The sequence below is a fragment of the Phaeodactylum tricornutum genome, chromosome 5 (genome assembly GCF_000150955.2).
Source record: "Phaeodactylum tricornutum CCAP 1055/1 chromosome 5, whole genome shotgun sequence".
NCBI classification, from domain to species: Eukaryota; Bacillariophyta; class Bacillariophyceae; order Surirellales; family Neidiaceae; genus Phaeodactylum; species Phaeodactylum tricornutum.
The window spans coordinates 980,737-1,004,385 of record NC_011673.1 but is presented as its reverse complement, the minus strand read 5'-3'; the positions used below and the strand labels follow the sequence as shown (position 1 = coordinate 1,004,385).

General features: G+C 52.2%; 8 protein-coding genes across 8 annotated transcripts; 4 read left to right on the top strand and 4 right to left on the bottom strand.

The window, feature by feature from the left end:
- Positions 1–574: 574 nt before the first annotated feature.
- PHATRDRAFT_11368 (predicted protein) lies at positions 575–1,423 on the bottom strand (the record flags this gene model as incomplete). The annotated part of the gene is made up of 2 exons (XM_002178856.1): positions 575–772; positions 884–1,423. Coding segments are annotated over 2 exons (738 nt in total), but the record flags the coding sequence as incomplete, so codon positions are not given.
- Positions 1,424–4,351: 2,928 nt separating this feature from the next.
- PHATRDRAFT_45014 (predicted protein) lies at positions 4,352–5,743 on the top strand (the record flags this gene model as incomplete). The annotated part of the gene is made up of 1 exon (XM_002179069.1): positions 4,352–5,743. The coding sequence occupies exon 1, from the start codon at positions 4,607–4,609 to the stop codon at positions 5,741–5,743; it is 1,137 nt and encodes a 378-aa protein (XP_002179105.1). The 5' UTR covers positions 4,352–4,606.
- A 46-nt stretch (positions 5,744–5,789) lies between these two features.
- On the bottom strand, positions 5,790–7,943 carry PHATRDRAFT_45013 (predicted protein; the record flags this gene model as incomplete). Its single annotated transcript, XM_002178855.1, has 2 exons — positions 5,790–7,143; positions 7,206–7,943. The coding sequence occupies 2 exons, from the start codon at positions 7,941–7,943 to the stop codon at positions 5,914–5,916; spliced, it is 1,968 nt and encodes a 655-aa protein (XP_002178891.1). The 3' UTR covers positions 5,790–5,913.
- A 450-nt stretch (positions 7,944–8,393) lies between these two features.
- On the top strand, positions 8,394–9,917 carry PHATRDRAFT_45012 (predicted protein). The gene has a single exon (XM_002179068.1). It carries the CDS (start codon positions 8,498–8,500, stop codon positions 9,809–9,811), a length of 1,314 nt encoding a protein of 437 aa, XP_002179104.1. The 5' UTR covers positions 8,394–8,497; the 3' UTR covers positions 9,812–9,917.
- Positions 9,918–10,028: 111 nt separating this feature from the next.
- PHATRDRAFT_45011 (predicted protein) lies at positions 10,029–11,165 on the bottom strand (the record flags this gene model as incomplete). The annotated part of the gene is made up of 1 exon (XM_002178854.1): positions 10,029–11,165. One exon carries the CDS (start codon positions 11,163–11,165, stop codon positions 10,035–10,037), a length of 1,131 nt encoding a protein of 376 aa, XP_002178890.1. The 3' UTR covers positions 10,029–10,034.
- A 5,861-nt stretch (positions 11,166–17,026) lies between these two features.
- On the top strand, positions 17,027–18,675 carry PHATRDRAFT_45009 (predicted protein; the record flags this gene model as incomplete). Its single annotated transcript, XM_002179067.1, has 1 exon — positions 17,027–18,675. The coding sequence occupies exon 1, from the start codon at positions 17,179–17,181 to the stop codon at positions 18,673–18,675; it is 1,497 nt and encodes a 498-aa protein (XP_002179103.1). The 5' UTR covers positions 17,027–17,178.
- A 169-nt stretch (positions 18,676–18,844) lies between these two features.
- CPF2 (cry-dash from the cryptochrome/photolyase family) lies at positions 18,845–20,970 on the bottom strand (the record flags this gene model as incomplete). Its single annotated transcript, XM_002178853.1, has 4 exons — positions 18,845–19,285; positions 19,407–19,877; positions 19,904–20,606; positions 20,753–20,970. The coding sequence occupies 4 exons, from the start codon at positions 20,968–20,970 to the stop codon at positions 18,845–18,847; spliced, it is 1,833 nt and encodes a 610-aa protein (XP_002178889.1).
- A 712-nt stretch (positions 20,971–21,682) lies between these two features.
- Positions 21,683–23,403, top strand: PHATRDRAFT_45008 (predicted protein; the record flags this gene model as incomplete). Its single annotated transcript, XM_002179066.1, has 1 exon — positions 21,683–23,403. The coding sequence occupies exon 1, from the start codon at positions 21,961–21,963 to the stop codon at positions 23,401–23,403; it is 1,443 nt and encodes a 480-aa protein (XP_002179102.1). The 5' UTR covers positions 21,683–21,960.
- Positions 23,404–23,649: the final 246 nt, after the last annotated feature.

Genomic DNA, 23,649 nt, shown 5'->3' with positions numbered 1-23,649 from the left:
GGCTGTGAATATCTATTTTTACTGTGAGGATCACATTTCCCTAACTGGCTGTGAAGAAAGTGTACTAGCATTGACGAAACTTTCATCCCTGTAAAGGCCCAGAGGCGTCCTTGATAGGGGGAACAAGTCTTTCCGGAACGAGTGGAAGTCTCCCAGGAGCATGCGGAGAAATGCAAAAGGAAGACGTAGCTTCATCACCTTCTACAATCGGACCCGAGAGAGCATCGCCGAAGTCACTCGAAGATTCTGGTTCGCTCCCTTCCGGCCATTGAATATTATAGGCAGCAGGCTGTGGCGCCCAGATGGAACTGAATTGGCGTCTGGTCCATTTGGAATCCTCACGGGAGGCTGCTACATCACCAACATCCAGCGGATACGGTGTTTTACGATGCAACGAAAACACATCTATGTCAGCATCAGTAAAGAAGCCAAATTGAGCGATGCGTTGCATGTCAGGGCGCTTCAAAGCATCTCTGGCCAGCAAGTTGATGATCAAGTCTTTTGCATGCGTCGAGATGCCAGCGGCGTGCTTTTCTTGAAACAAGCGGTCCAGATCATTCGTGCTCTGATGCGAGTCAAACGTGACAATTCGATGGCGGGTCGCAGTTTCGTCCATCTCTAGCAGAGGTGGTCGTCCCGACAGGCATTGGTAGAGGACACACCCCAACGCCCAGGAATCGGCTGCGAAATTCGGAAAAGCACCCATGACTACTTCGGGGGGTAGATATGCCGTAGTCCCTTCAATTCGAAGATCTTCGTCGGTATCTACTGTCTCACCATATATCGCGTGTGTGTCCACCGAGTCGTTGTCGGCCTCTTCGGGTTTCTTTCCGTTTGCTTTCCAGTCACCATCCCTTAATTTTTTTAACAAATTCTTCCCAACGGACTGAATGAGCTCCTTTGCTTTTGCTGTAACTGCCCGGCATCCGCCAAAGTCGGTCAGCTTGATGTGACCGACTTCAGTAATAACGACATTCTCTGGTTTCAAATCAGCGTACACTAGCCCCAATTCATGGATACTAGCGAGGGCAGCGACGATTTCTCCGATCACAAAGCGGGAAGAATCATGATCAAGCGAGCCATGCTTTTGCAACAAGTTGAATAGGTCTCCTCCACTGGCATACTCCAGAACCAAGTAAGCACCTTCACGAAAGCGAAAACTCGAAACCAATCGAGCAATGCAAGGGTGCGACAGCACGCGAAGGACGGCAATCTCACGCTGTACAGACGCTTCGTACCCAAGCTCACAAATTTTTTCCGTGGATATGACTTTGACGGCATACTCGGCCCAATGCGATCTTGTTGTACTTTGATCAATCAATCTTGCGTACCGGACAGAGCCGAAGGCGCCGACACCTAGGTCGTGACCAAAGACGAGGTCGTGAAATTTCAGGTTGGACAAGAGCGTTGGTGCCTCGGCCATTTGTTCCTTACTCCAGAACGAAGCACCTTCTGCTTCTTCCTGCGGCTTCATTCTTTCCATATAATCCAGGACAATGTCAATCCCTCTAAGACGCGGCAAGTTTTCGGTAGACTCGAAATCTTTATCGATGCCTTCCTCGACAGACCCAAGTTGGGCTTCGTGGGCATCTCGCTTGGGGGTCAGCGCAGCAGACGAAATTTTTCTCCTGGCCTGCAATGAGTTTGTTCCTTTTATCGCCCACGGAGCTACCCCAGTGACTGTTAGTGGTGGGGCTTGCCCACTAGATTTATTCCAAGGCGTGGCAGCGAAACCGGCAATTGGCGACGATTGCTCATATAGTGGTTGATCGGACCCGCCACTCTGAATTCCTACCCGACGCCCGCTGCTAGGGGGTCGAGCTAAAGGCGGAGGCATGGAACTAGGTGTTTCACGGGAGCGATTTGCTGGAGTATGCCTCGAATATATTCCACTCAAGGGCGAAGAAAACGTTGTTGATTGGTTCCCAGAATGAGTCAAAGAAGTTTTGGGCTCTTTCTTATGGACCAGTGACGATGTACTGTTTCTCTCTAACGGTGCGATCGGAGCGGCCTGGTTTTGCTCATATTCTCCGTGAATTCGATTGCAGACTTGCGTAAAACGTGTCTCATCGGCCTGTTTTAATTTACACAAGACGTGGTACGTCATTTTGCGCACGGTTGGATTCCAGGACGGTTCTCGTCTAACCAAACTGGGCAACAGTAGCGGTAGGGTCCTATCCAGGTTAGCGACACAAAAGTCGACAAATTTTTCCTTTTGAAAGAATTTCAGTGCTCGTTGGGCCACACCGGAATGATCGCACGCAATGCACCGTGCCAGCACAGTCAACAAGGATTCGGCCCACGATCGATCCATCAACACATTCATTCGCAGGTTCTCTGGGTCAAACAAGTCAAAATACGTGTCGATCTCGTGCAGCAACAGAACTTGCTTGGATGCAGAACCCGCAGTAGGGAAAACGTCTGTCTGTACCAAAGCAGCAATAGTGTCCGGCAATAGGCGAGGCTCCTTTTGCAAAAGAAGGGCGACGTTTTGAGTCAACACTTCGTGGTACAATTCCAGAACGGTTGTTTGGTCACGCCATAGTACCATGGCATTGGGCTGATGTAGCGGAATTAAATGCTTGAAGAGTAACGATTTGTGCGCTGGTTGGACGGTCCCGACCCCTAGTAGAATACGGTGCAAGACACGGAGTGTCATGGCAATCGCAGCGGCTCGAGTGTTTTCGTGTCGAAGCCCGCCGCCATTGCCAGAATTGGCGGATGACGTGTGGAATACGTATTGATTCCAAACGCGACCTAGAAGGCGTCGAGAGAGAGATCGTGTCGCAACGTCACCGACTCGGTACACACTAGCCACAATGACCTCCATTCGATCCACATGGTCTCGCCATTCCTGCTGCATACGTTGCGATACAACTTGGGTTTGTTCGTATTGTTGCAAACGTGACGTGGGGTCGACGAGTTCCGTGGTTTGGTTGTCGTGGTTGCGGCCGCGGACGAAATGTCCACGTTGCTGCAGTGTCTGCGTGTACGAATGTATCTGCGCTTGCAAGACGGGGAGTTGCTCTACGTGCGCGAACAATGCACGTACCAAGGATTGCGGACCAAAGCCATTCTCTAGAGGGCCCTCCAACAAGTACGACGTCAGTGACTTGGTGCGATCGCGTTCGCCGGATCCACGAGAAGCCACGATGGCGTGGACATTCATCCAGTGTCGAAGCCAGTGTGTGACGCGCACAACCTCCCACAGGGACTCCACCGTGACATTCTGTTTGGTAGGAGAATCGGCTGGCAAAGTAACGATTCGGGAAGAGTCAAGTGCGGTCGACAATGTCTGGGTCCACACGTGGATGAGCAAATGTCGGAGCAGTGGATATACCTGGGGTGCCAGCGAAGTCAGGTCGGGCAATTCTTCCAAGGTGGGAACGTCCGTGCTCGCAGCGTCATCTTCGTCGAGTCCTAGCCATTGCTCCAAGAGTCCAACGGGATTCACACTCGCAGTATCCCCTTTATTGGGACCGAGTGACACTCCCGCTGCCGTCAAAATTTGGGTCGCGAACTCGGCTAGAGTCGTCATGATTCCACAAGCAAACAGGCGAAGAGCTCACGATCGGCGACGAGGTTGACAAGAAACAACGTTCGGGGTGTACTTTTCTCGGCATTTACCGACAAACTAACGCACGCGTTCCGGTAGCACACACTCGCGTCGCAATGAAAGAGAGACGCCAGACTTGTGTGAGAATGGGAAGCGCACAACGAAGCATCCCTTTTGCCAAATTCGATTCTTACTTTTTCGACACGATCCACCCCAAGGCACAAACGATGGCAGGGTTATCGAGGCCTAACCCTACATATTTCTGGTTTTTGGAATCCCATCGTCAAACAGTCACTGTAAAAATAGAATGTCGTAGGAAGAATACGTCGGAGAGGTTATTCATATCATGTATACTGAAAACTCTGGTTTCTTTCGACCTATTTGACTGTCTTGCGTGACTAGTCGACATTACAGATTGGACCAACTGTAACAGTAAATCGATTCTCTCGTATATTTAAGAAGTGATACGTTTGATCTACTCTTTTCGTCTTTCTTCCCGAAATCCGGGTCCTGATCACGAGTAGAGACCGGTACCCGCCTCACTTTGGTCGGCATTCCCCGTCTGTTAATCTCACCGTAGTGGATACGTAGGTCCATATTTACAGTACATTCCATACAGGACGTGATGATACGCAACACAAGGTTAAATTATAGGGGCTGTGACATACTACCTATGTCACATCACCAGATCCACTACCACTGGATTTGCTCACCCGTATTACCTACTCTCTATCTACTGGAGAGACTTCCGGTTGTTCTCGTGTCGTTCATCTTCCAAACCCAGAGTCGTGTTGTTCTCTCCGTCCCTGTACCCTTCTGTTCGGCCTCTAGAACAATATATCCGCTCCTAGTAAAAGATTGACAGCGTGTGTGTGTGCGCGCATTCGGAAACCGTGCCCGGGAGCCGGTAGACAAATATTCCAGCGTTGTCGAGTGACCGTTTCGTCTAGTCCAAAGTCGTTAGTAGTGTACGTTCCCGCAGGGCGCGCGAGACTGTTTCCCACCCATCCTTTCCCACCGTGCGATTCGGAAGACGCTTTTTTGGTTCACATGCCGATCACCCGCAGCCGACGCAAAGCCGCAATGGTGGGGGGGAACGACAACGGCACCAGCAACGGTACCGTCCCGGTCGAACGCAGCCATGTCGAAGCCACTACGTCCGCCGGCTCATCAACGGTGCCGGTGAACGAGAAAGAAGATCCCCACCAGGCACACCACAACAGTAGCAACGACCGCAAGCCTACCATGGAAGAATACATGCAAAACTTGTCCCCTTGGGATGTATTTAACGTCACCACCAAGCCCTGGGTGCTGGTAGACGATGGATCATTCTACGGCTACTTTGACTGGGTCCCTCGGGAGTTACGAGTCGGACCCTGGAGCCTTTCGGCCTGCGCCTATTTGTTCGTATTGGTGTACCTCATCGCCCTCTCCGGTGTCTATCTTCTTTACATTGAACAACGTTCGTGGGCCGATGCTTGGCGTACGATACCCGACACGTCTCCACACGGAATGGGCGGACCGGGCGACAACCCCACGCAGTTTCTGTTGAAATATCCCGCCGTCTACTCCACCAAATGGTGGTACCACACCTTGACGACACTCTGGACGCTGTACGTTGTCAAGCTCATTTACTATGGACCAGTTTCCTACAAAGCCTGGGCCACTTACACCGTACAATCCTGGACATTACTCACGGTACGGCACCTGCTCTGCACCTTGGCACCCGTGTACGACTGGGCACTCGTTGCCGCCGAAATGATACGCTTTCCCGTAGCCTGTTCCGTCACCGTGACCTTTTGCGTTTGGAACTTTGCGTTAGCGCCCTTTTGCTACTTTGTTGGCATGAAAACACCCACGGAGAAGCGGAATTTTCTCAAATTCGTGACGTCCTTTCGTTTGACCCAAATTCACGTATTCAATATAGTTTTCTGCGTCGCCAACGTGTACTGGGCCAGTCCGCGACGAACCTTGGTAGCGATGGATCTGTACGTGGCAATTCTTTCGGTCCTCGTTTACATGATCTGGTATCTGGGTGTGCTGGATCGATTCGGTATACACCTGTATCCGGTCTTTTCACCCCGCGCAGGACCGTTGATTGTCTTTGTGACATGGAGCGGCGTGCTGGGTATGTATTTGGGAACCTTTTTTGTCTGGCGTGCCTTGCTGCAACCAGATTCACTATAGCCTTGGTCGTATCCCCTTTGGAATGGAGAGTCACACCTAAAGAATGTATATTAGAGGTTTATCCCCCGCGTTTGTTTCCAATTATTGTATAACCACGGTTGAATCGTGAGCTGCTCATATCGAGCAAGGGAAGAGTGTCAAGGGCAACAAGGGAAGAATGAGCAACAAAGCTATACCCACCCTTCATCCACCTTTCCCCACTGCTGCTCTTCGCGGTATCTTTCAGCCAACAATGTCATCAGTATCGCCGCATCCAGCCCTGCATACTCAATTTGTGAGCTTGTCAAAGGGCGCCTATTCCATTCGGAGCATTGCTCATCCTTAGACAAGCAATAGCGTTTTATATCGCACTCGTTTTCACAATTCGACTCGATAACGGCGTAGCGTTCGACACAAGCAGCCAAACCAGGCATTGCCTTGGCTGCCCACAAACGCTGCAGGTCCAACACACGGTTAGTGTTAAACGGCCTGGCAACCCATTCCGCCAAAATATGCAAATCGTGACCCACTGCAAAACCTAGCACGACGTAATTCTCCAACAGCTCTTCCACCAAGTCCCGACAACCCTCGACATAACGCTCTCTCGTTTCCGCTTCGTATCTCGTGCCGATCAAGTCGACAACCCACGACAAAATCTGAGAGTCGTTTGGGTCACCAGCATTCGTTCGTCGAATTGCTACTTGGATGGTGGCCAAGCACGTGGAACCGTCGACAGGATTGGTATACCATTCCGTGTCTATGGCTACAACTGTACACGTCGCCAGCGTTTTTCGGAGCCTCCCCATTTCTTCAACTGCATCAATCCAAACAGGTTGGTTGGGCAACTGAAGGACGTTGGTAGCCTCGTCATAGTAGTAGGATATTGTCAAACCTTGGACCGCTTCGCAAGCAGTCTTCCAGGGCTCTGACGTCAGAGATGGTGGTATAAACTTTGGGAGTGAGCGCTGTTGGAACTCCAGACGGTTGTTGCTTTCGATGGCACCAATCCTATTGATTGCGGCATCCGAGGATCGATCGATAGTAAGTTGTGCGACAATCTTGTCGATTAGTTTGCGCTGTCGCATGTCACTGGTCGGCCGTACCAGTTGCATCCATTCTTTCCATAGAGAACGATGTCCACTCACGGATGACAATCTCGATACGAACGATGGAATCCAGCTTTGCCGAAGTTTATCGTTGAGCTCGACGATTGTCCAAAAATCGTCGGTGCAGTCTTGAAACAGCGTTCCCGCTGTTGTTAGACCGTTCGTCCCGCACGTCTTTTCAATCGATTGCCACGATTGTTCCAATACACAAATTTCGTTTGCCGTCAAGGATGGTATTGGGGATGCTGCAATAGGGCGACGCTTCCGCTCGGCGGCCGCTTGGCGTTGATTCTTTCCATCGCTAGGTCTGGGTTCCTACGCAAGAAGCCGCCTTTCCTTGATTGTTTCGTGGTCGGGTTGATGGCCCAGGCCGTCACCGTATCCGTTTCCCGCAACGGCCGATCCAAAAACCGTGGATCCAAATCACCGTATTCCAGTCCGTCTCCGTGGGTTTCCCGATAATTTCGCCACGGCGAATTCGCTTGGCCGATTTCGGCTTGAATGATCCGGTCAATAATCGTTGGGTCTTCAAAGTGTGACGCGGCGATGGAACGAATCGACTGACCTTTGTTGTTGACAATCTTCACGTGCGCACCCCGATCGAGTAGGAATAACAGGACATCGGCGCGTGACTGGGTGGCCGCAAAGAAAATGGGCGTCTTGCCGAAACTGAATTCCCCGCGTGCAATCACGTTCACGTCACAGCCCCAATCGTCGAGCAAGTGGGTCAGATTTTCCACGCATCCCTGCCACGCGGCCATATGGAGTGGTCCTTTCCCACCGCTAGCGTCAACATCTTGCGCCATGCCGTCAACGTCAGTGACGGTCCAGCCAAGGAGCGCCGATCGAAGTGTTTCGAGCGACTGCGAACCGGCGGCTCGTTTCAATTGCGCGCTCGAGCATCGTACCGATAATACGATGGTTGTTGGTATACTGGTGGAAGGGTTTGCCGAGGCTACTTGCATGTTCCTATAGGTCGACGCTGGACGATACGACGAGGTGAGGAATGTCAGCAACATCCTCAACGACAACGATCCGATCGTCGTGGTGCTTGGGCGAAAACGTTCCCCCTCCCCCAAAGGAGCGGTCGATGGAAGGCGGCTGACACGATCCATACCGTCCCGGGAATGTGTTCCACTTACTCACACGGTACTCACAAGATCAGAAATCAAAGTCCGTAGGAATGGAAAAGACGAGCACATGTCTTGAGGACATTTGCACTATACAGAAATTGTACCAATGCTTTGAAGTTTGTTTGGTACGGTTTCTACCAATTCTTCCCGGCGACTCCCTGCTTCTCTCGCCGAATCGAGAAGTTCCGTCTCGTGCAGGGTGACAAACCTTACCAGCGCATACGAAAAAAAGTCCGACCTAGCCAGTAGTAGTAGTATCGGTTGTCTGCTCCAATTAGAGCCAGTACCGGTATGAAAACTGCCGAATGGGAAAGTCCAACAAAGGCACGTGACTAGCTACTACTAGAACAGCCGAGAAGCCTTTTCGTTCGTTCTCCCAAAAGCGACTACCGGTAGTACACTTCCTTCCAGCCAGAATCGCCGTTGCCTCTACCGAATTGCCCTCGTTCCATCCGGATACCCCCGAAACGCACAACGGCAAAGACCCGTCACAATTCCCCCCACCACAACGCCAGTGAGCAAGTATCGGCGTCGGGATGGCACGGGAACAACAATCGTCTCGACTCCTCGTCGCGGGGTCACGACTGTTGCAGTTTGCAACGAGTGGTGCCGCGGGAGGTCTTTTCGTCGGTCAAGAAGATATCGACGCGAACCGGACGGTGGTTCCGATCACGGAAACCAACGCCGACACCAACGAACCGGCAGACCGGGACAACCTCGATCGGGTCAAGGCGTTCTTTTTGATTCTCTTGTCCGGGGTCGGGATCGTTCTAGGGCTCATCGTCATCACCTACCTCGTTATGATTCTTCTAGACAAGTGTACGCGCCGTGGCGATGCGGAAGAAGAACGTGATCACGGGGTGGTCTCGCGGAAAGCCGGTTTGTGGGGTCTGAAGCAATCCGAACGCCAAGCAATACTGGAGTACATTTTTCGAAAACACAAGACGGTCTTTGAGTACAGTCAAGAATTGGTACCAGCTGGGAACAATTCCGGAGTCGACACGGGGGAAGCGATACCCGTACTCGATGCGGATGTTTCGACAACGAGCGACAGTGGAAGAGATCGTTTCGGGAATGAGACAACTTCAAAAGATAGTCCCGCCGTCAGTGAAAAAGATCAGGGTATCATTTCCGAGCCATCGGTCGAGTCGTCGCGCTCCATACCCGGACGCGCACCGGTCGACGAGCACCGGGACGAAAACGACACTGCAACGTTCCCGGAAGACGATTCGGACGAAGATCAGGCCAGCCACGACAATCTCTTCTCGAGCGCCACCACGGAATCCAGTGACGACCTCGCGTTGACCGAGCACGACGACAACGACCACGACCGCGTGTGTTGTATCTGCTTGGCTCCTTACGAAGCTGGCAGTACCATGTTAACAGCGCGAACGTGTCCACACCAGTTCCACTACGATTGTTGCATGGAGTGGCTCGTTGCCTTTCACGACCATTGCCCGTATTGCCGGGTGGAAATGATGACACCGAACCAGATGCGCAAAGCCGCACGCAAGGTACTCGGTCAAGCTCGTGTCACCGAACTGGGCATGTGGCAGCAGTACCAGCAATCAAGGAATGATCATAACACGGATCCCACGCAGGTACGCATTGGACGAGAACTCCAAGCCGAAGTGGAGTTGACCGTGCAAACGGAAGGTAGCAACGATCAAGGTGCAATTTTGGACGTCTCGGTTGCCGAACAGCACAGAGATATCGAATCAGGGACAGTAGTTGATATGGAAAATTTTACCGATAGTGGGACAGCTGGTCAAGACCACCCGGCTCATGGAGATTCCAGCGCGAACGGTGACTGCACGCGGACAACAGTTGTAAGTCACAATCACGAATAATCGAAAGCTGTCTTCACAGTTAGTATTGAAAGAACGCTGGATAGTTTTGTGTTCATTTGCAGTCAGTGTAAAATAATGATAGCGTCTTTTTGTTTTCTTTATGGTTTATATGCCGACTTTTGTGGCGGCGGCGCATTTGAGTGGTGGATAAACTGTTCATTTCGTTCTCGTGTGCTGTGCTATTTATACAGATCATGCCGTAGCATTCCAAAAACTACGTGTACTAAACGGGGCTGTCACTTTCGCCTCTTTCTGTATCCGTAGAAGGGTCTGCAAGAATGCCAAGCTCCCGACATCGGACTAAACCTAGAACTTGCATGGCTGCCAAGCGAAATTCGTCCCGGCTCATCATTGGTTCCCGACAGTAAGGACAATGCGAGTGCTTCTGTAGCCATTCCATTGCACATTCCATGTGAAAGACGTGTTGACAGGCAGTACCTGTCATTACCTTGCATCCATCTTCGTAGTCCGAAAGGCAGATGGAACAGACGTATTCCAGACTGTCTGTACTGGGTTCTGATATGACCTCTTCGTATGACAGGTTGTTGTCGTTTTCGTCATCGGCAGCGTTTGTACTGCTGTCTAGTTCCTCATTGGGAGCAACCAAAATGGATGCGACTGTCTCCTTCTGTTCTTGGTCGTATAAAACAGCATCCGGGCTCGCTTTTGTGGAGCTACCATTCAGAGGATGTGACACATTCTTTTCGCTTGTAGTGACATTCTCAGACTCATCCGCAGTGGAAACCTGACCACAATCGGTTGTATCGGGGGGAATGGCAGATTTTTGAATAACGCTTCCTGAGATGCAGCATGATGCTTGGCGCCCATTGATTGTCGTTCCGGTCGACTCTTGGTTCAGTGAAACACAAATATCCCTGTTAGCGTCCTCTGGCATTGTGCTCTGTTGCGAAAGAGGTTGCGTCGTTGTTTCGTCTACCACCGCTTTTCCTCCCTCTTCCCGTTTGAAGCGAAACACTGTCTTGGCTTGTTTCCGGAAAAGGAATAGAAGGATTTTGCGTCGCTCAGATTCTTGAATGTCCCATAATCCGTCCGATTTCTTACGCTCAGCGCGTTGCATGTCCACCCGTTCGCACACGTTCAGACGCTCCAAAAGGTGCATGAAGCCGTACGCGATCATGACGAGTCCAATCAAGACGCCCACGCCGGTAAGCAAAGGTTTCTTGACCATGGCTATATTGTACATCATCCAATTTCGACGCTGAAAGTCATCTTCCGTCGTAGGAGCGCTGGTCGGAAAGAAAGTCGCTTCGGAATCCTCATCAGCATCATTGGCAATCGCCGCTTGTAAAGCCTCTCGCAGCAATCGGCTAGCAATGAATTGAGCAGTACTCATCGTCTAGCGGCTCGATTACTACTGGGAGGAAGAGGACCACCGATGTCTTTGTTGAGGATACAAAATCCGCCAGCGAAGAGACGAGACTGCCCTCCACGAAAGGTTCCAGTATCGAGCGCCCTGATGAGTCTATTGATTACCGTTTGCAAAAGTTTTTGCTCGTATAACGGAAAGACTTTCGGTTGTTATATGTGCGCGTGGTAGAATAGATCTCGGGATACAATGCGTGAAAGCGTGCCGAAGGATCTTGAGTATTCCTGTCGGCCGTCTGCTGCAAGCGCACGAAGTACTCGGTAATCTTTTACGGACCCGCAAATTGTGAGCTTGTGTCGTGGCAAAAACCTGACGGTTCCTGACGTGGTCGTTAAGGCAGATCCTTTATCTGCATCGTTTTTCCGCCATTCAAATAATTAGGGATAACTGACGTGGTTCTTGGCTCTTTCTTGAACTTCAGTATTATTCAATACCATTTAAAGTTCCGAGTCATTCAAGTTCTGACATCTGCATACGTCAGCAACTACCCGGATTTTGAGGATCGATCGGAATGTCGATTTTTATGAGAAAATTGGTATTCATGTCAACCAGTACATTAGGCCAGATAAAAAAGTTACAGTTTTAAAGAATGTTGTTTTTACAATAGTTTGAGCGTGAAATTACATGCAAGCAGGCCTAACAACAAGCGCCTGTCATTCATCTGCTGCTAGTGCTGCTGGGAGTTTTGGTGTAGTCTTAGCAATGACATTGTCATCAGGCGTAACCAAGAGAATTTGTTGCGCAAATTACTCTACCTCATCTTTTTGTTATTTCTTTGGCCAGAAAGTCATGTGACCAGAACCTGCAGGAACAGAAAAACAGAAATTGAAAGTGAACGGAATCACTACAGACCCATTGGGGTGCCTTGTATTGGAGGCTGGCAACATTTGCAGTTATGCCTGACCGTCACTTCAGTACAGCTAGGAGTGTGAAAGGAAGCTCAATGGGTAAGAATACTGTTGGAGATCTGGCAGTGGTTACAATGACAGTGCTTCTGGAGATGATCATGGATAGCACATTTAAAAAATGCAAGGTATTGGACTCTTAGCTGGTTGAACTAACAAAGTGGCCATGACAGATACAAAAGACCATGTTGAAACCTGTGAAACTAGATCTCTATCTGTGTAGATAGTAGAGCTTCTAAGCTTCCACTACAGCATTATATTTACCGCGCACCAACTCGTAATTGGCTGAATAATTAGTCTAGCATTAGACATTGCATCAACAGATGATTGGAACATCAGAACAAACCCCTTTCTTCATTCTCCAAAAAAGTTGTGCTTTGGTCACGGTGTACTTGGTTGTTCACACAGACATCTTTGGCTCGCCAGCGCCGGAAATATCACATTTCCCCTGCAAATGATCTTGCCAGCGATGTAGTTCTGCTTCGAGAGCTGTACAATCTTCCATACGTTTCGACAGTTTTGAGCGGTCACTCGCAAGAATCTCAGCTTTCTTGTGAACCTCTATGGCAAGCTGCTTCAGTCGAGCCTGTGATTTCTGATATTTAGAGAGCTCGCCCTCCAGCTCCTGGTTCTTCTCTTCCAAGTCCACTTCCTTCTGTCGCAGTTGAGTCGACATTTCGCTGATCTGCTGCTGAGCTTTTTCTTGTTGTAAAGACACGCTGGACTCTCGGTCCGTTAGCTCTTGTGCCATTCTGCTGAGGGTCTCTTCCTTTTTCATCAACATGCTCTCTCGTTCGGTGATTGCAGTCAAGTCTGTGATAGCAGTTGCTCGCACATTTTGGGCTTTCTGTTCCTCTGCCTCCAATGCTGCGACTTTGGCATTCAGGAAATCTCTCTCTTCCGTAAGCTCCAACTTCTCGGATTGAGTCTCGGCTAATCCCCTTCGCAAATCAGTCACGGTTGTCCGCGTCACGGCCATTTCATCTTGGAGACGCTGCAATTCTGTCTGCAAATGTTTTTTAGATTGTTGGGAAGTCTCCATGGATTCTTCCAAAGCCTTGGTGCCGCGCAGAAGCTCTTCTTCGTGTTGTACCGATGTGCTGAGCTTTTGCTCCAGGTTGGCGATAGTCTTCTGAGCGACATGTAGGCTTTCTTCCATCTCTACCATACGGCACTCCAGCTCGACCTTCTCATGACGAATCTTATTTGCGTCGGCCTGTTCCATCTCAAACATTGTGACTCGGACCCACTTGGAAAACGCTGCACTCAATGATTCCCGCTCCTGTCGTAGAGGACGATTCACAAAAGTAGCCAAAGCTGCCGTTTGGCGCTCTCGCAACACGATCGCTCTGCTCTCGGCCAATTGCTTCGACTGCCGTTCAATCTCGATCAAGTCAGTTTGTATACGCTTTTCCTAAGAATCATAAGGAACATCAGTAAAAGTAAAGTAAAGCAAAAACAAAGGGGCTTAGTCGAGTCGTTCCAAATGGACCGTACACACGTACCGATTCTTTGAGCTCGCTCAACGTTTGCTGGTCTTGCGCGAATCGAATACGCTCCGCTTCTGCTTCTTTCATCTTTGTATCAAGAAGCCGCGATTGCTTTTCGACGAGCTCCGTTTTTGCTTGCAACTCCGTTCTCGTCTGAGACCCAGCCGCAAGTTCTTGTCGCAACGCCAAGCATTCGGTCTCTACTTGATGCGATCGCGCTTGCGTCGCCTTGACGTTTTCCTGTAAAGACGCACTTTCGTTGACAATTTTGAGCATCTCGTCCGCATGATTTTGTTGTACTTGCTCTAGGTTTTCCCGCATTCCCTGTTCGAGTGTGTAATAGTCTGCCTCGGATGCTTCCAGGCGCTCAGCCATTTCCTGAAGCTCCGACCGATGCCGTGCTCTCACTTCTTCCAAAGTATCTTGCGCCATTTGGGCCTGCTGTTGCGCATCCCACACGTTGCGCCGTTCCGTTTCGAGTAGTGATTGCAGCTGTGAGGACTTCCATTCCAATTCTTGTCGCAACCGTTTCTCGCGGCCTTCGTTGTGCACAAAGGTGGCAGCCTTTTCGTTCAGCTGTTCCCGCAAGGAGTCGACATTGGCCTGTTCCTGGCGCAACGTGGCCAGATCTATCGCGTATTTTTCTTGAACCATTGTCAAATTCTGTTGTAAACGTTGACACGTTTGCATTTGACCGTCGAGTTCCGACTCGACTGCTTCCTGCCGCGATGTGGCGGCATCGGCTAGTTCTTGGATTCGTGCGGCGGCGTCATCGATCGCTTGCCGTGTTTCGATTCGGGTCTGCGCCTGCCGAGCTTCGCATTCGGCCTGAGTAGCTTGCTGAAGCGCTTGTCGTTCGGCTTCCCACGCATCCCTCTGCGATTGTTGCGTTTCGGTCCATTCCCGTTGGTCGTTCGCCAATTTGACCCGACCAGATTCGTAGGCCTCGTTGAGCTTGGCGACGATTTCTTCGAGTCGGAGCTTTTCGCTCTGCGCAACGACTATCTGTTCCCGCAAGGTGTCCAATTCTTGGACGTGTTGGGTGGCTTGTTGGGATGCAACCTCCCGTGAGTTGGCGTCTTCTTGCACAAATACTTGGATTCGTGCTTTCAAAGAATCGAGTTCTACCTCGGATTGCGCAATCTGGCTTTGCAGTTGTTGGTAAGTGGTGTGTTCGGCCGCGAGTTTTTGTTGCAAGGCCTTTTTGACTACCGCCGCGTCGGCCACGATCTGGTCGTGGTGTTTTTGGGCTTTTTCTTGTTGGGCGGTCAACACCTCGAGTCGTTCTTCTTCCGTTTCGCGTTGCGCCACGAGTTCGGCCAGGGCCTGTTCCACCAACACGTACTTGGCTTCGTACGCATGGTTCCGTCCTTCGACTTCCGCTAAAGCCGCCTGGACTTCCCGCTGGTCCGTCCGCAACAAGGCCTGGGCCTCCGCAAGGATCTGTTCCCGCGTGGCCACGGCCTGTTCCCGCCGTTGACAGTCGCGATCGTCGCGTTGGAGTGCTTCTTTCCGCGCCGCATACGCAGTCTCTCGTTCTTCCCACGCCCGGGTTTGCGTTTGGATTTGCGCATCCCACGTGGACCGTTGTTGCTCGCGAGCAACGTCCGCTTCGCGCTGTTCCACGAGCCAGCGCTGACGGTCGTCGTCCAGTTCGGTACGGGCGTGTTGGAGAGCGGAACGCTCACGTTCGAATTCGTCCGCCACGGCGTCCAATTCCGCGGCGTAGGCGTCGAGTTCTCGCTGGGCCGCGTCTTCTCGCTCCCGCCAAGTCTGTTGGAGGGTGTGTTCCCAGGCAGCGCGTTCCCGTTCCCAATCGTCTCGAGTGCGCTGGAGAGTCTGCGACTGCGCTTCGAGTTGGACGTTCCAGGACGCCAAGCGCGCTTGTTCGGCGGTCACTTGGGTTTGTTGGGATTGTAAGCTGTGGTGCTGGGCGGTTTGTAGGGATGCGTACTTTTGTTGCCACGTCGCGAGCTGGGCTTCGAGTTGGGATTGCTGCGTCTGGAGAGTGGTGTTTTCTGTTTGTGCGGATTGGCACGCTTGGCGGGTCTGTTGGAGTTCCGACTGGAGCTGTCCGAGTTGCGTTTCGAGTGACGTAATTGTTTGTTGTTGCGTCCAGAGCTGCGTTTGTTGGGCCAACGAGCTGTTGTTGGTATTGTGATTGTGGGAATTGTTGTTGGTATTGCTGGTATTGCTGGTATTGACGGCGGTGGTGGATGCGACTGACCCGAGCGAGGTATTGTTATTGCGATTGTTGTTGTTGTTGCTGTCGTCGTTGTTGATGGGGTGGTGTTGACGGCTGTCGCGCAAGGCGTGCAAAGTCCGTCGCCGGATTCGGGAACGCGACAGGACGGAAGGTTCGGAAAGGGGAGAATAGGGGGACGTTGTCTTGTTGTTGTTGTCGTCGTCACGGTGGGAGGGAACCGCCGTACGGTCCGGGGCGGCGGCATGGGAGGGCGTGACGGTGCCGGTAGCAGTCGGTACCGGGTTGTATGTCGCCGTGGGGGTGTCACGGGTCGACGAAGGACTGCAGAGTGCTTGTGACGGTGTGGGGGAAATGTGGGAGAGATTCAATCGTTGGAGCGTCGTGGCGTGGGTGTGGTGATAATGATGAAAATGATCATGGGGACTACTATTCGTGGTGGTAGTCCTCGACGTCGACGTCGACGGGTTCCGAACGGTCGACGGAGAGTGCAAGGGAGACAGCGGAGCCACTGGTACTGATTGTTGTGGTGGTTGTTGTACTGCTGGTGGTGATGGTTGCGTCGGCGACGGCGTAGACAAAGCCGTCGTTTCCAACGTCGTTTCGCGACTCGTACGGGAGGACAACCAAACAGGCGAATGCGTCGTCTTTTCCACACGCCCGTGATCAGTGTGAACGTCGTGACGCCCGTGATCGGTGTGACGATGCGACAAAGATCCCGACACGGTCGGTTCCTGCCGGAATCCGAACGGATCGCGACTGGAAACCGAACGTTGTTCCTCCTCTTCCGCATGAGGACGACGACTGTCTTGCTGTGGAGCAATGATGGTCATGACGATCACTGATTCACCACACAATCAGAACCAAAGAAACAAGGAGTTGCGGGTAGGAATGACAACAATCACAACCATTACAATCCTAACCAACCGTACACTGTCCCAACAAATGCGGGACGAGGAGGGAACGACGCCGATGGGAACGATTTACCGTGCCGGCGTGCGCGTTCCCAAACTCCCTTCCCGCCCCCGTACCGTATCTGTCACAACGACGCATGTCGTTGTCGTCGTCGCAGGAATGGACACGGTGATGAAACCCCGTCACCATCCCAAATAGATAGGGTTGGGTGGCGGAGGAAGTGATCGAGCAGTGGCGGTTGTGGCTCCCCCACCGTACCAACTGGTACCTGTCACAACACGGGGGTGCACACCAGGCATTGTTGAATAGATCGATCGATACGGTTGCAATTGATAACGGTTGCAATTGATACGATTCCGGTGTGTCTTTATTGTGTATTTCAGACCCACATATCCTCTCCTTTCCCCACACTGCACAAAGCACTCGAACAGAAAGAATTTCCAAAAAACAACCACCACAAAATCCCAATGCAGACAACGGCGCGCCATACGTTGGTGACACTCGTGGAGGATCACCTGACCGTGTTGATTGCTGATGCCGTCACGGTGGGACGACACGCCAAGCGTGCCCGAACCGTCACCAACAGTAACTCCAACAATAACACCACGAACGGGACACCCTTGGACGAAGTCGCTGCCGTGTCCAAAGGAACATCTTCCAGTACGGGGGGAGGAGTCACGGTACGCCGACGTTTACACGCGGCCGACATTAATCTCGCCTTGCAAATGCGACAGTCGGAAAAACTTTACGCGACGGCTCTCGTGCCACCGGACACGGTACATCCGTCGTCTATGTCGACAACAACCACCACGGACAATCCCGACCATTCCTTACCCGCGTCGCATCGTCCCGTCAATCTGGCCGACTTTTTGCGACACGCCCAACTCCCATTCCAACAACCCGCCGAAGTCGCCTTGCACGTGTCGTGGCTTGCCGTGGACGGCATTGCTCCGGAACCGCATCCGCACGGGGTTGTCGGGGCGTGGACGGACCGACACACGCCCTCACCCCATCCCCTCGCCATGCCACACGAAAACAACAATCACCACAACCCATACCAATCCACCGCTCCCCAAGCCTGGCTCGTACAACAACTCCAAGCCGCCATGTTGTCCGAAGAACTACAACTATACTTTACCCGCGTCACCTACGCTCTGGATAACACCACCAATACCCACTCCCCGACCTCCGCACGCGCGCAAGATCGACTCCTGGATCGACTCGCCGTCGACGCGCATTTGCAGGAACTCGTGCCCTTTTTCGCACGCTACGTCACGCAGACTCTCTACGCATCGCACGTGACCCACCAACGTGCCGCCGTACGACTCGTGCAAGCCATGCTCCACAATCCAACCCTGCATCTCGAACTCTACTTGCACGAACTCGTACCAGCACTCTTGACCGCCATTGTGGCCGATCACCGCGACCGGACGAACCAACGGACCTCCGTCGCCGTGACCGCCACGCCGCACTGGCGTTTGCGCGTCGAAGCTTCCGTCGCGCTCCGCACCGTCTGTCGACAATTCGGACCCGAATACCCCACCCTCCAAGCACGGGTACTCCGGACCCTCTGTCAAGCACTCGGACCGGACCGGTCCCGACCGGCCGTCTTTGGCGGTCTCACCGCCGTCACACTCTTTGGACCACTCGCCATCCAAGCCTTTGTCCTACCCATGCTGCCGCACGCCTGGAATGCCTGGGAGGAGGAAGCACAGTCGTCCGCTACGGAAGAAGTGCAGTGGGAGACCCGACAATGCCAACAAGCCGCACTCGGTGCCCTCGGGACGTGGTTGCGGTCCTACGCACCAACGGCTCCGCAGACGTTAACTGCTGGACCGGCAGAACAAGTTGCCGCGACCGACGTCGCGCATCCACTCCTCGCCGACACGTGGGGAGATGCCCTGGTACCCTTGCAAGGCTACGGACCCGACGTGCCCACCGATTATACCCTGTGTGTACTCTAACACCTAAAAAGTAGGGGAACATTTTGGCAGAGAAACCACACCTCTGGCCGATCAACGGACCTAGGTACGAATGACGCGGTAGTTTGGGGCGCCGCCTACATCGATCACAAAGTAGTTGCCAATTATTTAGACTGTGAGCTACTTGTTTTGTTTGATCACCATTCCCTGTTTACGATTCCTTGACTCGAAAACTGCCGGGTTGGAGACTCTTCATTTCGTATTTTTGGTGTCGGTTGCTTCCACTCGCATTGGCTTTGCGGGATTTGTCGGGTGGACCGTGGCGATTGTTGCCTTTTGACTGGTGCCCACCACGGCCGCGATTGTTCCGGTCCGTGTGGGGGTTGGGCCGGGACGGCGGAACAATCGGGTTGGGATAATCCACGCCGAGTTTGCACTCGTACTCCATCTGCTGGAACGACGTCATTTTCCAAGGCTCATGGACGAATTCGTTGGGCACCTTGGCCAGTTCCGGTAACCAATGCCGCACGTAGTCGCCGTGTTGGTCGTAGTCCTTGCTTTGCTTAGAAATGTTGAATCGGTTGAGACGACCACCCGTCATACCCGCGGCCGCACACCAATTCACCCAATTGCTATACACGTCGTAATCCAACTGCAGCAACCACCAACACCGCAACGAAGACAAAAATAGAATTTCAGAAATGCGCGAATATTAAGTGTCAGTAACAATTCCAAAACGTGGAAACGTCCACACAATGTTCTCCTTAACGTACCAGATGGCTTTCGAAGAAATCCCCGCCGCATCGCCAATCGTGATTCAAGTTAATGGCGAGAAAGGATGCCACATTCTGACGGCCACGATTTGACATGAAGCCGGTGGCGACCAATTCTCGCATGTTGGCGTCTACGAGAGGGTAGCCCGTGCGACCCTCCTGCCACGCCTGTAAATTACGACCAAAGGTCGACCAAGGCTTGTGCCGATCCGTGCGTTCGGTCGTCCCGTACGGATAAAAAATAGCGTCACCATGTTTCGTGGCAAAAAATTTGCAAAAATCGCGCCACAGCAGTTCAAAGACTACCCAGTAGGTAGATTTGTTCTCCACGCGTTCTTCTTCGTACTTACGGCACTGTGCGGCCACGTACCGGGGTGAAACGTTGCCGTGGGCCAACCAGGGACTGAATTTGGTCGAATAGTTCGGCCCCAGCATCCCGTTGCGCGTTTCGAAGTAATCCTTCAAACAATCCTGTGTCCAAATGTAGTCCTCAACACGTGCGAGTCCGGCTGTTTCGCCACCATAAAGTGCAGGACTCCGCGCTCGTCATGGGTTTCGACTTGCTGAATTTGCGCATCCGTGTACCCCAGCTCTTTTAAGGTGGGTAGGTACTCCAGGCCTTGTTTCAAGGCGGAAGGAAAATTCTCCGGCAGAGAGAGTTGCTTGGGTACCGGCAGGGGTGTGCCAATTTGACAATTCTTTTCCACCTTGTTCCGAAAGGGCGTAAAGGTATCGGGCATGTTGGCGAGGTCCGTGGCAAAGGGCAAATCGTCCAGTTCGTACATGGTGGAGCCCCAAATTTGTTGAACTTTGGCTTGCGGAAAGCGTCGGCGTAGAACGGATTGTACCGCTCGGACCGCGTCGTTTTCCTCCCGCACCACTTCCCGCTGACAAACAATGGTGAGTAGACTGCCGTTCGGAGCGGCAGTGTCGGCGGCTGGAACCGCCGGCCAGGCATCCACCAATCTTTGGAAGACTTGTGCGGGTTTCCCGTGCGCCACGTACAAGGCGCTACCTCGGGATTGTAGACTGCGTCGTAGATCCTGGACCGAATCCAGTACGAACTGCGCACGACGGGGTCCGCACTTGAGTTGACCGCGATCGTTCGAATGCGGCGCGCGAGTGTCCGGAGTCCGATTGTCGTTGCCGTAGACACTGTCGTCGAAACAAAAGACGGGAACACAAGATTCGGCAGTTTTGCTAACGAACAAGCCAACAAGAAGGGTCACACGTAAAGATGAGTGAGGAAAGGTTTGTGTTGGAAGTTCGTGGGGACGGACTCGAGTTTTTGTGCGTTCCATTCCTACTCGAGCTGTCGCAAAGACAAAATAACGTGTAACTCTTACCTGGAATGGATCAAGGCCGGATTGTCCAGCAAGCGTAAATCTCCGTGTCGGAACCAGTGCAAGACAACTTGCGACGAGGCGCGTGAGGTCGCTTTCGTCACGGTACTGACGGATGCTCCTCTCATGGCAGTGGCGGCACCGGCAGCAAAGGTCAAGATAAGGACGGTGTGAACAAAGATAAGGAACCAAAAAGACTGCTTGGACCTGCTACTGCTCATTGCGGTCAGGGGTACGTTTGACTGTGGAATCCAAGATGATTGTGGTCCGTGAGAAAGAGACAGACAACGAGAGTAATGGCCAATGAGTGAGGATGTGGTAATGTGATGACACTTGCAGGTGTTATTGTCGTTGTTGACTGTACTGGCACTGCACCTACCTTCCTACCTTCTGACCTTCTTACTTTACTCTGCTTTACTAGAAAGAGGTATGACTGTGAATAGCCATTCCATATCCAACCCATCACGGTCCATCATAGAAATTCCAAGGCAGACCAACGTTTCTCATTCTCGTCGTGTCGCTGCTCTGACTGTCAATGATCCTCTTCGTTGGTGGAAAACAATGACTCAGTAGGGTGGCTCCCTACGATTGGTCAAGGGATTCCCGAGTCCAATAAGATTCAATGTGTATTCGTTTGCTTGTCCGTTTGTTGGGCTCTGGCGTAGGTACCGATACCTACCTAGCTGCTCTAGTCCAAGACGGCGTCTGTGTATAAGGGTATAAGAACCCGTATACGGACAACAAATCGTATTGGCTCACCGTCACAAACACGACACGATGAAAAAGATGCGGGTGCGCTTTCGTTCCAAGGCGACGCTGACAGTTAGGTACATTAGTAAGTAGGTAGTTCACAGTCAACTGGGTAATTGTCAAAACCCTAATCCAACACTCTGGAACTGCAAATACGTTTTCCATAGCGTCTCGAGCCGCCTGCCTGCTAGCGAGTTGGTTGGCTTTGGTACTCGCTACGGACAGTTGTGTGTGTCGTCGTTGCTCTAGTTCTCTCTCCTTGGTTGCAGTATCCTGAAACTGTATACCTATCTATACCTGTGTGACGGTGTTTGTACGCGTGTCGTCGCCGTGATACCGGGACGCCGTACCGTTGCAATAGGTAGTAACCCTGAATTGTAACTCCTCACTTGGAAAGGCCGGGCCGTGCATTCTGGGTATTCCGTTGGCAACGGAATACTCCCAACAGTGAGAAAGCCAGGATGAAACGCACAATCGGGAAAGATTCCTTGGCGGCTTGGCTCCGAAGACTGCTGCCACTGTTGCTGCTCTTGCTATCGACGGATTCCTCCTTCGCCTGGTCTTCCGGTAGTGGCAGTAGCCATCGACCAGCCCAAGCCGTGGGGGCCTACGGTCAGGCTGGTAGGGCCACCAAATTGTGGGCCGGTCCAAAGTCGTCCTTTCTTTCCCTATCGCCAGCGATACTCGCGTCACGTCCCGTCACCTCGAGGACGACTCGGGCCCCGACGGCCTTGTCGATGCGCGTACCGGTCTTGGACGACTGGAAGGTCCTCACCAGCGGACGCGTCACGGGGACCGTCAAATTCCATCCCAGCATTCCCGACGGACAAGTCATTACCACGTCGCCTTTGGAAAAACCGGAAGCCGCCGCGGCTCGCAAAACAATCGTCACCAGTACCGGTTCCAAGTACCAACTCGGGAGTCCCCAAACCGTGCCGGCCAAGGCGAACGGACGAACCCAGCCGTCCAACGCATCACCCGCCGTCGTATCCCTGTCGGAACTCCAACGCCAAGCCAAGCTGGAATTCGCACTCACGGGCGAAGTCATTGGAGACGATGATCGACAGTACTTAATCTCCGGTCGACCGCAAAAAAGCACTTCGGGGAAATCAAGAATCTACAAGGCCTACAAGGCTAACGAAGATGGTCTCCCCACCGGCGACTCCCTGCTGATCAAACTGAGCTCCAATACGGAAGCAATCGAACGCGAAGCGTCTAATTACGCCAAAATCACCAAGACTGGTCTGAGCCGGGGGAAATTTGTGGAACTCGTCGACTTTGTCCAACCCGCGTCGGTGATTACCAAAAAGTTTGGTTCCCAGTCGGCGCTGGTCTTGGAACGAGGGGCCATTGATTTGAAGAGATACATTTCCGAAAAAGGACAGCTGTCGGGGAAGGAAATGCGGGAAGCCGCTGTTTCGGCTGCCTCGTGTTTGCAAGCAATCCACAACTCCGGATTGGTTTGGACGGACATGAAAACGGAGAACTTCATCGTCACCAAAGACGGGCAAGTCAAGGGCATTGATTTGGAATCGGCCATCCCCGTCCAAGACAATCCGGTCGATTACAGTCCAGAAGCAACGCCTCCAGAATTCGCACGCGCGTTCCTGTCCGGCGACGGGCCCTTCTTTGTACTACAGTACAATTACGACGTTTGGAGTTTCGGTATGCTCTTGTACGAACTGTCCACCGGCAAGGGTTACTTTGACGGTATGACACCGATGCAGATAACAAAAATGCTCCAGGGTGGACCGGAAATTGACTTGAGCGACGTCGAGGACGACAATCTGCGCAATCTAATCGCCAAGTGTTTGCGATTGGATCCTAAACGGCGCCCGAACATTGTCAAGATTCTTCTGCAGCCGTACTTTTTAATTTCCGGATTCGGACCGCTGAGTTTCTAAAGCGGTCGACACCACCAATGGTTGGAGGAGAGGATGTAACGGACGAATGCCACGCACGGATACGACGCGCACATACACAAAACGCATCACTCTTGAACATCCACGCTATAATACTGCCATCACAATAACACTTTAGGAAGTATCGTTTACACTTAGCTTTTGTACCCATACGAATGACGCCAACGATAAAAAAATCCTGATCGCAGGCAGGATCAACTCTAGCTGTTATTGAGCTACTATTAGCTT

Coding starts and splice junctions, on each gene's coding strand:
- PHATRDRAFT_45012 (XM_002179068.1), top strand. CDS start 8,498: ATGGCACGGGAACAACAATCGTCTCGACTCCTCGTCGCGGGGTCACGA.